This window comes from Delphinapterus leucas, chromosome 1 (assembly GCF_059928025.1).
Source record: "Delphinapterus leucas isolate spDelLeu-1000000601 "Yukka" chromosome 1, BTC_Dleu_Yukka2, whole genome shotgun sequence".
Classification (NCBI taxonomy): domain Eukaryota; kingdom Metazoa; phylum Chordata; class Mammalia; order Artiodactyla; family Monodontidae; genus Delphinapterus; species Delphinapterus leucas.
Window position 1 is genome coordinate 24,440,458 of NC_143129.1, and position 14,506 is coordinate 24,454,963.

A 14,506-nucleotide genomic window follows, 5' to 3' on the forward strand; every position below is an offset into this window, starting at 1 on the left:
GAACAACTATTAGGTCTCTGATATCATGTTGCATGGTTTGATACCCAGCTTTACCCTTGAAGAGTCATATGTCCTTGGGCGATTTAATCTCTTCCCTCTCAGCTTCCTCTTTAGCAAAATGGAGTTAATAACTGTGCTTGGCACATATACACCCTTAATGGCTGTTAAAGTGATTACTCTCCAAATACAGCACCCTCATTTCTCATTCATATTCTCTGCCTTTGCCTATCCCATATTTGTCAACTAAAATGCATTCCCATTTGTCTCCACCTCTCCAAATCCAACTTCTCCTTCAGGACTCGGATTAATTCCTCATGACGTTTTCTTGAACCCACCAATGATCTTGTGAAACCATAGCATTTGATTATATTTTTCTTTCAGAACTTAATTATAAACTGCGTTGGGTCATTTATTGCACTGTTAACTTGTTTATCATAAATGTACATCTTGTCGATACAATTAACCATTAAGCCTTGGAGGACAGGGAACATGTATATTGTGTGTGCGCGCAAACTCTTACACACACACATACATAAGTATCTTCAAGAACACTATAAGTATGTAGTAAATATTTATATCCATTTAGAATATAAATAAAATGACCTTCTCACCCAAATGTTTCCCCATATATTCCTTTATAGGGATCAAAGCATCAAGATTTAAATTAGTGACCAGATGCTGATTCTAAACCTTTTACATGTCCAAAGAAATACAAAAACACTTTATTTTTTATAAATTTTATATACTCAGACTTTATATCCCAGATCAAAACCATCTTTCAAATAAGCTTTCTATATAAAATTATAAATATATTTATTTTGATAATTCTCTGTTCCATTCAATTTTAGTTAGTAAGAAAAAAATTAAAAATTCTTAGCTTTAGCTTTGATTAAGAATAGGAAAAATAGAGTATTTTTGTTCTAATTCAAGTCTAAGTGGCAGAATTTGACTATGTAAAAAAAGATCCTCTAGAAATACAGTTCAAAATAGTTGGCCTGATATGGATTAATGGATCTTTATATTTCATAAACACACACACATACACAATGTATATTTCAACATTTCAAAACAACAGTGTATCATTACTTAAAAAGGATCCTGCATTGGGGCTTCCCTGGTGGCGCAGTGGTTGAGAATCTGCCTGCTAATGCAGGGGACACGGGTTTGAGCCCTGGTCTGGGAGGATCCCACATGCCGCAGAGCAACTAAGACCGTGAGCCACAACTACTGAGCCTGCGCGTCTGGAGCCTGTGCTCCGCAACAAGAGAGGCCGCGATAGTGAGAGGCCCGCGCACCGTGATCAAGAGTGGCCCCCACTTGCCACAACTAGAGAAAGCCCTCGCACAGAAACGAAGACCCAGCACAGCCAAAATAAATTAAAATAATAATAATAATAATTAAATAAAATAAAATAATAATAATAATAATTTAAAAAAATAAAATAAATTAAAAAAAAAAGATCCTGCATCAATAAAGGAAAACCAACACATTCATTCAATTAAGTATGACTCTCAACCTAATTTTTTAGTAGGCTAGAAAAAAATAATTACAAAGAACACTGAGTCCCCAAATAAATTACCATACCATTTTAAAGGCAAAGAAAAAAAGAGAGAGAAAAGAACACCCACATCATTCTTGAATTCTGTCTGTATTCTATTATGCAAATATTCTTTTTGCCAATAGTGAATAAAACAGGTTATACTAAAATCAGCTAAAATTGCCTATTGGAGACATCTAAAAATAGATCATGAGAATGCTTCCCTAGTCTTGTTACTTTAGTGCTATGACTCATGTGCCAGATGTTTGCTCCTAAAGCAGTCATTTTACGACTATATTACATCAGGACAGCATCAGCTATAAGCAAAATATTTCAAAGGTTCATGTTTTAACTGGGCTTTCCCACCTCATTTCCTGTACAACTTGCTGGGAAAAAAAATGGCATTTCCAAGTCCAAGAGACATTTCTGCTTAGTTTTGAATCTGTAACTTTTTTGGGGGGGAGAGGGGAGTAAACCATTCTTGAGGGGTGAGTTTCCTTTAAACTCTATTCTTTTCACATTCTTAACCATTTTTCCTTAAAATTCACAGATAATCAAGGATTGCACTGGGGATTCAATTTAAGTCTTTCAAGAAGTTTGCCAGTTTAGATTATTTTGTTAGTCGACCTCATCTGCTGAAATTACCTTTCACTTTTATTTCATACCACACCTTGAATCATACTTGCTCTCTATATAAATAAAATTCCTAAGCTGATCTCCAACCAACAGACATGATATATAGAGAAATAAAAACAAGCAAGATGAAGTTACAAGTAACAGTAACAAAAAGCAACTACCTCTTCATTGATTAGTAACTTGACTTTTCAATCCTTAACATTTTTTTATACCTATCACTGAAGAGGACTATTTTGAACTGTCTAGAATAATTGGTAACATAAACATAAACTCTTCTTCTTACCTTATCAAGTTAAATGTTTTGCCTGAATGAATAAAACCAATGACTTTAAAATATATTAGTAAAATGTAACTACAACTCCCTCTGGAGAGAATTTTTTCCCTGAGGAGAAGTGTAGATTATACTAGTATTAAAAAACTGTTCAGTTTCTCACTTGACAAATTATAGTCACTGAAACCTTCAAACGATAGAGAAAACACTGTAATTCAATCATCAAAAAATTGTAGATGTCTTTTTTAGGGACATTTCCAACGAATGAATTATTCTACCAACAAAAGCTTAAATGAGAAATTCAACTGCTGCTTTCCGTAGGTCTATTTAATTTAAAATATACATTATTCTGATTTGCTTCTGAACAGTCTGTCCTCATAAACTGAGTATTGGTTTTTCATTTAACAAGAACTTGAAGCTAGAAAGGAAACTGAATTCTAGAAGTGGGCAATTAATTTGACAGTATTTGCTTTTTCCAATATGAGTATGTCAAGATCAAAAAGTAAATGAGAAACTGAAATCCTTCGACGTTAGGAAAAGGAAAACTTAATCTCCACGGTCTAAGAAAAGATCTTATTAGCGCTGAAGCAAATCCACTTCCATTCTTCTAAGACAAGAAAAAAACAGAGATAATGTACTTGTTTCTATAAAGAGCACGAACCTCTAGAACCTATGGCTTGTAAATAATTCAGGGGATGCAACAATTTTAGTTGGCTCTTCTTGGCCAAGGCACAGAAAGCATCACATAGCAATACAAAGCCAAAAAAAGGACTAAAGAACAGAGAAGCTGCTTAATTTCCTATGCCTCAGAATTATTAATCTTTTTTTATTTCTAAGGAAATGGAAATGGGAATATAAATTTCAAATTAGCATATTCCTTTCAGCACATAAAAATATGCAGCAATCTAAAATGACGAGGCCATCCCATTTTCAATAAGAAGGAGTTTCTTTCAAAACACCATGATTAAATCGGACTAGGTCTCTAAGGTCTCTTCCAGTTCTGGAATTCTAATGACTCCTGTTGTCAAATAAGTGGCCTCCTATATCACAGAAGAAGAATGTTCTGATAATCAAATCACAAAAGGACAGAACTGAAAATATTTTTAAGCAGAAATAGAGTGTATCCTCCTCCTCTAAAGTTTAAAAACTAAACATGCTTCCTTTGCTCAAAAACCTAAGAAATCTTTAGACCTATCTTGACAAAAGCAACAACAAAACAAAACAAAACAAATCTGTAGACTTGAAGAAATTTAATATGCCCTATTTTATTTTTCATTTTATTTTTCAAAGGAAGTCACTAAAGGCAATAATATATTACGTATATTAGATAGAACTTATATATAATTCTTTCCTACCACTTCATAATTATGTGTTGATTTATTATATCCAAAGCAGCAGAAAATAATGTGAGGGAATGTAAATGAGGATGGAGGTACATAAACACTGCTCACCAAAGCTAATTTCTGCATATTCTAAAACCAATTCAGTATCTTCCTTCCTTCCTTCCTCTATTAGAACAGTCTAATATTCAATTATTGTCCCTGTGAGAAAACTTCCCTTATATTTAAGCTAAATTCTTGCAATACCAGCTTAATTTTGCTATTACTTGCTGCTTAAAAAAAAAATACAGATAAAGTCTGATAATTATCTTAGTATCACACAAGAACCACATTTCATTTATCAGAAGAGCAAAAATCAAAAAGACTGATAACACAGAAAGATGACAAGTAAGTGTGTGAATGGGCACTTCTGTTTACCATGGATAGGAATGAACCTGACCAATTTTGAGAGTAACTGGGCAACTATGATCAACAATTAAAATGTGAATTTCTATTATTCAGCAATTCCAATCCCAGAAATTTACATACAGAAATATTAGCATCATGGGTAAAAGCATATATAAGGATGCTTACTGGAGCATTTTCTTATAGCAAAAATATTGGAAATAATCTAAATGTTCATTGATAGGGGAATGGTTAACTAAAACCTGGTAGAGTCTTCATTGGAATGCTGTACAGACATTAGGAAAAAATGCTATAGAGTTATATATACAGCTTGAAAAGATGTTGACATTAAGTAAACCAAAAAAGTTCCAGCATATACATTTTACAAGAATGAGTCCATGATATAAAATTTAAAATAGATAAATAAAATACCCAAGCAGTATGTGTGTGTTTATTGTCTCAGCAGAAAGTCTGGAAGATTCTCACTAAGGTAGCACTTTATAATAGAACCTCCTGTAATGCTGGAGGTGTTCTTTATCTGTGCTGTCCAATTAATCAGCCACTAGGTAGGTATATGTGGCCACTGAAATGTAACTAGTATGACTGAGGAACTGAATTTTTATTTAATTTCTATTAATTTACACTTAAATTTAAATAGCCACATGTGGCTAGTGGCTACTATACTGGACAGCATAATACTAAAGTTTTAACATTTGGAATGTGGGATGTGAGTAGCCAGAAGGTTGCTTATACGTCTGATTTTATATACTTAAAAAAAATAAAAAGAGGCAATGTGATCATGGGTAATTATCTCTCTCCTGACCTGAGATTCTCTCTTCTGAGGAATTTATATGTGAGACTTATGCTCACATGATACAAAGAAAAGTGATCTGTATTCAAGGGACTGTTTCTGGTCTTCTTTTCAAAGGAGGAATATGGCATGGCAGACACCGTAGAGTTGCAAGGATTCCCTCTCATGAAGAAAGTTCATTTAGGGTCTCAAAAGTCCCAAATGATATTAGCATAGTAGTCACTCAAAAATACTTGCTATCTTATAGTTCCAGGGTTGTCACTGTGTAGACCATTAAGTAACATCTGAAGAATACCAAGCTAAGGAAAAGATTATCTCCCCTTTTGGGAGATACTGCAAAGGCCACCCAACTGGTCATTCTATTTCTACTTTCACCCACCATTCCCGTTCATTCTCTTCTTTGCCAACAAAGGAATGTGTTTAAAATATTAACCTGGTTATCCTGTTTCTCGGCTCAAATTCTTTGCATAGGTTGCCACTGCTATAGCTAGCAAGTTTCAAACAGTATCACCACTGCTACTACCTTAGTCCTGTCTTTACTTCTGAAGGCCCTGATCTGGACTTGTATGAACATCTCCCAAATGGTCACCTACCTCTAGCTTTGAACTACCCAACCTTTTTCAGAGCCCCCAAATCCATTTCTCTGCAACTCAAATCTTGAAATGCTATACTTTTGCTTAAAACCACCAATGGTTACCCTCTGCCTATAGCAGAGATTCCCAGTAAACTGCAAATGGGTTACAGGTGAGCCAAGATATTGATCCTCTCAGCTCTCAGGACAGCCAAGTAGGGCATGGGACTACTGGAACCTCTAGCAGGTCACCTCCCACCATGAACAGCTTTGTTTTACATTTTATGACCCATTTCTTTACTACCGTACTAATTTATATATTTTTATTATGTTAAAAACACATAAAAATTATCATTGTAACAATTTTTAAGTGTACAGTTCAGTAATGTTAAGTATATTCACACTGTTATAAAACAGATTTCTAGAACTTTTCCATCTTGCAAATCTGAGACTGTAAAACCCATTAAACAAGACCCCTTTTCACCCTCTCCCTAGTTCCTAGTAACCACCATTCTGCTTCCTGTTTCCGTGAATTTAACTACTTTAGATAACTCATATAAATGGAACCATGCATTTATGGTTTTTGACTGGCGAATATTTCACATATCATAACGTCCTCAAGGTCATTCGTGCTGTAGCATGTGATATGATTTCCTTCTTTTTAATGGCTGAATAATTTTCCATTGTACGTAAATACCCCATTCCACTCATCCATCGATGGGCATTTGGGTTGCTTCTACTCTTTGTCTTTTATGAATGTCCCTCTATGACCATGGGTATGCAAATATCTCTTCTAGACACTATTTTCAATTCTTTTGGATACATACCCATAAATGGGATGGCTCATATAGTAATTCTATTTTTTTTTATTTTTGGAGGAAACTCCATACTGTTTTCCATAGCAGTTGTACCATTTAACAATCCTACCAACAGTGTACAGAGTTCCAATTTCTCCATATCCTTGCCAACACTTGTTATTTTCTGTTGTTTTTGTTTGTTTGTTTTGTTTTTGTTTAATAGTAGCCAAGCTGGTGATTCTCATGATTAGTGATATTGAGTATCTTTTCATATGCTTACTGGCCATTTCTATAACATCTTTGGAAAAATGTCTATTCCAGTCTTTTGCTCAGTTTTCACTGGAGTTATTTATTGTTGTTGGGCTGTAGGAGTTCTTTGTATTGATATACTGTGGATACTAATCCTTTATCAGATATGATTTGCAAATATTTTCTCCCATTCTGTAGGCTGTCTTTTCACTTCGTTGATTGCAGCCTTTGATTCACAAAAGTCTTAAAGTTTGATATAGTCTCATTTGTCTATTTTTGCTTTTGTTGCCTGTGCTCTTGGTGTTATATCCAAAAACTCACTGCCAAGTCCAATGTCATGAAGTTTTCCCCCTATGTTTTCTTCTAACAGTTTTATGCTTTTAGGTCTTATATTTAGGTCTTTAATCCATTTTTTGGTAATTTTTGAATGTGGTATAAGATAAAGGTCCAAAATCATTCTTTTGTATTTGGATATGCAGTTTTCCCAACACGATTTGTTGAAGAGACTGTCCTTTCCCTATTGAGTGGTCCTCACACTTTGTCAAAAATCATCTGATCATATACACAAGGGCTTATTTCTGAGCTCTCTATTCCATTATCCTAGTTGTCTGTCTTTATGCCAGTACCACACATTTTTGATTACTGTATCTCTGCAATATGTTTTGAAATTAGGAAGTAGAAGTACTCCAACTTTTTCCTCCTTCTTCAAAATTGTTTTCACTATTCAGGGCCTAGGTAGCTCTCACTTTTTATGCATGCTATGATGAAAAAAAAAAAAAAGATTGGGAAGGACAGGCCTATAGAAGAATGTCTTCAAACTTAAGAGTTTTTTCAATGATATGGATCCCTTGCACAAAAAATGTAATTTCTGATATATTAAACATGGATGTTTCAATATAGATTTATATCATCCTTTTAAATTTATTCAGTGGATTCTAAATACTACTGGGAAATACTACCCACAAACACCCATTTAAAAAATATGATTATCTTCTCTAAGAGTAATTTTATAAGTCCTTTTTTCTCCTTGAATTCTTATTTCCATTCACTTCCTCCACAGAATGCTATTCTAATATAATACAGATATGTATCATCAGTCCAAAAATTTCTCTGCAAAAACAGGTAAGAACTGAGAAAAAGCAGTTTTCTTGGGATTAAAGGCTCTAATTATTAAGTTTTTTTTACTTGACTTACTGCAATTATTATTAGAAGCAGATAACTGAGAAAAACAACATACATTATCACAAATGTTGACAAATAATTATTAAACACAAATAGCAAAAATTATTTGGAAGTCTCTTGTTGATGGATGGGGGAGTTTACAGTGCCTTAAAGGGGAGGTTTTTTAAAAATGCCTTGGAAGCAACTTACTATAATAATATTTGAAATGTGTGAGAGGTGAGCCTTTGTTTAGTAAACAGGAGAAGGTACGGTGGGAAAGTTGGCACTTATATAGGTGCATCTGGAAGCTGACCTACTTAAAACTATCTGTTCCCAAGTAAACTTTAGCAAATTTCCCTGTAATCCCCAAGGTAGTCTTACTTCCTTGCTACTGCGTAAAATCTAAACTTCTCTGCCAATCTCTCCAGCTTTATCCCACCATATCCCACTTTCCACCAGAATTTACTATCTGCATCTTTCTGAACCCCGTGCTGTTTCACATCCCTTGCGTGACCATTTTCTCTCCACCTGATGGACAACTATTAAGACATTGTGAAAATATCAGTTCCTCTGTGAAGACTTTCCTAAGTCCCCTAAACAGCATGAACCAACACTCCTTCATTCTCCAACTATCATGTGTCAAATTATAGCATAACACCTCTAACACTCATTTACTGGCTGAACGCTCCTTGAGGAGAGGGACCTATTTTATTTACCTTTAAGACTACTTTGTACATAGTACGTGCTCAATAAATATTAGCTGAATAAAGGAATTAGGCTGTTCATGTGTCACTTTTGTCATGGACAAAAATTTATCTCTAAGATCCTCTTCCAATTTTAAAAAGCTAATGAAATCCAATACCTCTATAAATTTTCTGAAATTCCTATAAATATTCTACTTTCAGATTACTTTTCTCTCCCCACTATGGTCACAAACAAAAGAAAGCATTTTCACTCAGTATAAAAAAGTGGGTACTTTACACCATTTATAATATCCCAAAGTGATTCCATGATTTTAGATTATCCTAAAAAGCATACTTTTCTCAGTGATTGGACAAAAACATGACTTTAATTGATGACTCCAAGGTAATCCTCTGTATGCTTTACCTTCTTCTATCTTTCTGATAAAAGAGGCAAGAGGGAAACCTGCTCTACCTCATTAGTATGGCAACAGAAAATTATTTTACTATTAGGTAAATTAATAGATCCACAATATTATACTTAAATTACCTCCAAATATTTTGATTCTCCCTCTCTGTACATGTCTTTCTTTCTTTCCTTCCTTCCTTCTCTCCTTTCTTTCGCCTAACTCAATTATAAATATCAGACGGCTCTGGTACAGAAATCCAATCTCCCTGGAAATTATGTCACTGTAGGCCAGGTGGGGACACATACTATTGCCCATCTCCAAAATTTCAAAGTATGAGACCAAATTTTATGTCTAAATAGATAGCACTAGATTGAGTAGAACCAATTATAAATATTTATCACTAATGTAAACACTGAGAAATAGTAGGGTTCAAGACCTCTTTTAAAGCAATAGAAGACAGTCTCATTTTATAATTGATGATACAAAGTAACGTAAAGTCATACTGTTATTCTCTGACAATTCAAATATAGAAGGGTAGTATTGAGATCTGGGTGCCCAGGTACTAGGTATCACTATGTCAATGGCAGCTATCCATATTAAAATTAAAAAATTATTAAACTAATAGATAAGTCTGCAAAATTATCAGTTGCCTTATATATCCTCTAGAGATGAGCTAGTATAAGAAATTAAAACTATATAAGCTAAATAAAATGATCTCATGATTTCTACTGCCCAATAATCATTTACAACACTAATAAAAAAAAAGTGAAGAAAAGCAAAGCAAAACACCACCATAACTTCATTTTTACTCTAAATTTTCACCCTCACAAAAGTTTAGGTTCAGGTTTTCTTAATGATGAGCTTTACAAAGCCTGATGTTTTGTAAAAGATGGCCTGGAGTGAGTACTGAAATCTGTAGTCCCAGTCATTTCAAGAATTCCAAGTAAACCATCTACAATAGGACAAGCTATTTTTCTGATTTTCATTTCTGAATTAAAGCACCATTCTAACTGTAAAATACAGATTTGGCAAAGGGGCTCACCGGTAAAGAGGTTTTTTTCTCCACTTTTTTTCTACTTGAATCACTGGTAGCCACAATAATACCAACACACATATGCCTAAGAATTTTATTTAAAAGGGTAATAAATTAAATCATATTTGCAAACCCATAGGCATATTATAAATTAATCTAGATGTTTGGGGTATGGTTATATTCCCAAATGCCTGGATCAAGTTCATAGCCTAAGGCTACCCTTCATTGTGTGACCTTGGACAAGTATTCAATCTGTTGGTACCTAAATTTTAGCATTTATAAACGTGCCATACAATGTGGTAGCCACTAGCCATATCTGACTATTTAAATTTAAATTAATTAAAACTAACTAAAATTAAAAATTCAGTTCCTCAGTAGCGCTTGCCACATTTCAACAGCTAGTTCTGGCTAGAGACTACCATACTGGACAGTATAGACTTGGTGATGAAAAATAAACAAGATGAAATGATTTTGAGTAACAAATGAGAACAAGGGAGTAGGGGTGACTGTTTTAGATTGGATGGTCAGAAAAGGCCTCCCTGAGATGTTGAGACTTGAACAAGATGCACCGAGCACGCAAGGATCTGCACAGAACATCCAACGCAGGGACAAGAGCAAGGACAAAGGCCTCAGGCACGAATGGGCTTGACTGGTTTAACAACCAGAAAGTGTGTATGAAGCGTAAGAAATGAGGAGAGAAGAGTATGAGGTGCAAGAAGTGGCAGGAAGCAGGGCCTCAAGGGCCTTGTAAGCCATTTGAGAACTCTGGATTTTATATTAAGTGCAATTGGAAGACACAGAGGGTTACAGAGAGAGGACTGTTATGATTATGTTGTCTTTAAAAGTTCACTCTGACTGCTTTTGGGAACTAACCATAAGAAACCATTAAAATGTCTACAAATTACAAGAAACCATTAAAAAGTCTACAAATAATAAATGCTGGAGAGGGTGTGGAGAAAAAGAAACCCTCCTACACTGTTGGTGGGAATGTAAATTGGGCCAGCCACTATGGAAAACAGTATGGAGGTTCCTCAAAAAACTAAACATAGAGTTGCCATATGATCCAGCAATCCCACTCCTGGGCATTTACCCAGACAAAACTATAATTTGAAAAGATACATGCACCCCTATGTTCATAGCAGCACTACCTACAATAGCCAAGACATGGAAACAATCTAAATGTCCACTGACAGATGAATGGATAAAGAAGATGTGGTATGTATTTATATATACAATGGAATATTACTCAGCCATTAAAAAGAATGAAATAATGCCATTTGCAGCAACATGGATGGGCCTAGAAATTATCACACTAAGTGAAGTAAGTCAGAAAGAGGACAAATACCACATGATATCACTTATATGTGGAATCTAAAATATGACACAAATAAACATATCTACACAACAGAAACAGACTCACAGACATAGAGAACAGACTTGTGGTTGTCATGGGGGGCAGTGGGGAAGGAAAGGACTGGGAGTTAGGGATTAGTAGATGCAAACTATTATATATAGAAAAAAAGAAAGAAAGAAAGAAAAGAAACCAAGAGTAGAAGCAGGAAGATCTGTAAGAAGACTAGTGCCATTGCCCAGGTGAGAGAAGATGGTGGCCTGGACCAGGACAGTGGGAATGGGATAGAGAAAATGTGTCCATGCTCTACATCCCCTGTCTACAGTCCTGTGTTCACCATCCTTCACAACCTGGCTCCTTGAAATAGGCAGCTTCACTTTTTAACTCCTCAATATCTGGTAAATATGCTTTCTGCCCCCAGACCTTCCACTGAAGCTGTCCTAAGGTCCCAGTCACCTCCACCTTCCCAAAGCCATTGAGGCCTTTTCCATTCTTATCCTAGCTGACCTCTGCTGCATTTGCAACTGCTGACCACTCTTCCCTTCATCAAATCCTCTCTCAATTCTGGGGCATTACTCTCACCTGGGTTTCTTCTCTTTCTCAGTCTTCTTCCCATTAATCTCTATTTGACTCTTAAACTTCAGTGCTCCTCTACGGTTACATCTTCAGTCCTGCATTCGTTTCACTATATTCATAACCCTTGAGACTGACTGACACGTTTTGCTGGTAACTCCCAAATTAATGCCTCTGGCCCAGGGATACTTACTAAGTTTTAGACCTGTTCTACTGGACTCACTGCATACGTTTAAAACTGGACAAACGGCAAACATTTAAGATGCAAGAGGTCCAAAACCTATTGCCTTCATTCCCCTTCACGAGAAACCCTTGCCCGAGCCAAAAGCCAAAGGCATCCTGCACTCCCTCTCCCTCACCAGCTACAACCCCTAGCACCGGATCTTCATTAGGTCCTGTAGACTCTACCTCCTTAATATCTTTCTAATCTAGCTCCTGCTCTCAAGTCCTGCTGAAGCTACTTTAGTTCCAGCTCGCATCACTTCTGCATGGATTACTGGAATAGCCTCCCAACCAATTTCCCTGCTTCCTATCTCTCCTCCACACTGCTGTCAAAGCACAAAACAGGTATTCAAAACTTTGTTGATTACATTAAGTACAATCTGACCACGTCATTCCTCTGCTTAATGTCTTTCAGATGCATCCCACTCCTTTCAGAAGGCTTGGGATCAAGCTCCTTATTACCTTTACAGCTCACCCCCGCAATCCTTTCCCTCATATTCTCCTCTTCAGCCATTCAGCCTTTCTTAGCTCTCTAAATATCATGCCATTTCAGGCCTCCCTTCCTCTGCATATGCTATTACCTCTCCCTTATTCATCTAGCTACTACTTCAAAGGTAGGCCTAAGTACCTCCAATTCAAGGAAGTATCCCCTAGTGCCATATATATATAATCACGCTATACTGAGATATATATAAATTAACAAGGGGTTAATTTATTTGTCCCAGCAAATTATAAGCTCTTAGATGACAGAGACCACCAACCTTATTTGATCTGCAGCACTATTGACTCGCACAGAGTAAATATTCATAAGTAGGTTTGATTTGATATCTTCTAAATTTTTAAAAAGGGGAGGAGCTTAGTTAGTGGGCCTTTCATCACCATTCCAGTAGAGCACAAAGTAAAAGCACTATACTGCAAAGCCAAATGTGCTTTGGACATATGGCTTTGTAGTAGAGCGGAAATACGAAGAAATCAAACACAAAAACCACACCGTTTCAATAGGAGAAATGTAGGAAATTCTGAGGAACTATGCAGTAGCCAATAAACCAGACTTGGGATTTTATACTACGTGGACAAGTCACACTGTTTGATGATAATAACAGGCGGACGGTTTCTCATCTCAATAAAGCAAATTAACTTTTCACGGCCATGCTACTGTAACTTTAGTTCCTGATGCGGATTCTCGCTCCCCGACAGGTTATTTTCCTTAGTTGAGAGCCGCCTACTCGCCACCTTAGGAGTCTCTCACTTGTCAATCATTTATTCTCTAAATCTGAATGGGAGGAAAGGGGAGGGAAGAAGGGAGAGTGTGGGCGATGATAAACCCTTTCGGGAGGGGAGGTAGCAGAAGGCCACAGTCCCAGGCATAGAGGAGCGTAGGGGTTGAGGAAAAACGAGGCTAGAGCGCTGACAGCTGGCAAGGAATGGGGAGGAGGATGCGATCGCGGAGCAGGCAGTGTTAACAGGGGGCCCCGGGCTGAAGGGAGGGAAGATGGAGGAGAGACAAGTAGGAGTTGGGCGTGGGGAAGTGGGATAGGTAGAGACCAGATGAAGCAAGACGCACTGTATGGCCAGAGGGCGGAGTGGCTTAGGCGAGAGGAAGACAGCAACGACGCAGCCAGGGCGGGCGGAGGCGGCTTCAGGACGAGGAGGGCAAGGGATCCGCGCAGAGAGAACAAGGGAGGCGCAGGGGCAACTAGGAGCAGCGGGGTAGAAGGGGCGGAGCGGGTGGGAGGCCCGACGCAGCCGAGCAAGTCCTGCGGGCGGAGGCGGGGAAGGGAGCGGCGAGGCGGGGGCACTTACTGGGGTCCCTCCTCACGGTGCAGCTGGGGTTCTCCTCCCGCAGACGAGGGAAGAGGAAGTCCCGGGCGGCCTGGAGGTCCTGGAAGGTGCAGAACTGGACAATGGAGCAGGCCATGGCTCCGGGGAACCCTGTTCGGGCATTCACCTTACCTCACCACGCCCTGCCCCCCGCCCCCCCGCCGCCGCTACAGCCGCCACCGCGGAGCCTGAAGAGCTTTCGCCACGCAGTGACGGGGAAACAAAACCGGAAGCTGTCAGCACCCTCGGGTCCGCCGCCCGGGCACTGCGCATGCGCGGGACGGCCCAGGTGCCCAGGCTGCAGCGGCCCGGGTCACGTGACCAGCGGCGGCCAGCGGGGTGTCTAACGTCGAAGCGGAGGCTGGGAGCCGGCTTTAGTCACAGTTCTGCGCTTGCACCCGGGATTGATCCCTTTTATTCATTCTGGCTGTTAGCCAGAGATGATCTAATTGGACGTTGTCCGCGCCGGCCTTTGATTCATTTAACCAAGTTTCTTGACGTCCTACTATTGGCATGATCTTGATATTTCAGAGAATAATCCCGGTTAAACTACTGGCAGGCCAGTGGGGGACAGTATCACGCAAGTATCTGAATCTGAAAAGATTAATTTCCCTTCTGGAAATCAGCCCCCTCAAGCCTAGTTTTAAATGCTCCTCCTG

The 14,506-nt window shown here is 38.0% G+C and overlaps 1 protein-coding gene across 1 annotated transcript in view; it reads right to left on the reverse strand.

Annotated features, from left to right (window-relative positions):
- RAB3GAP2 (RAB3 GTPase activating non-catalytic protein subunit 2) overlaps positions 1-14,091 on the reverse strand; it is a 90,167-nt gene extending 76,076 nt beyond the window's left edge. The window contains exon 1 of the mRNA XM_022579252.3: positions 13,830-14,091. Coding sequence (XP_022434960.1) covers positions 13,830-13,944 — 115 coding nt within the window. The 5' untranslated portion in view covers positions 13,945-14,091. The remainder of the gene's footprint in view (positions 1-13,829) is intronic.
- Positions 14,092-14,506: the final 415 nt, after the last annotated feature.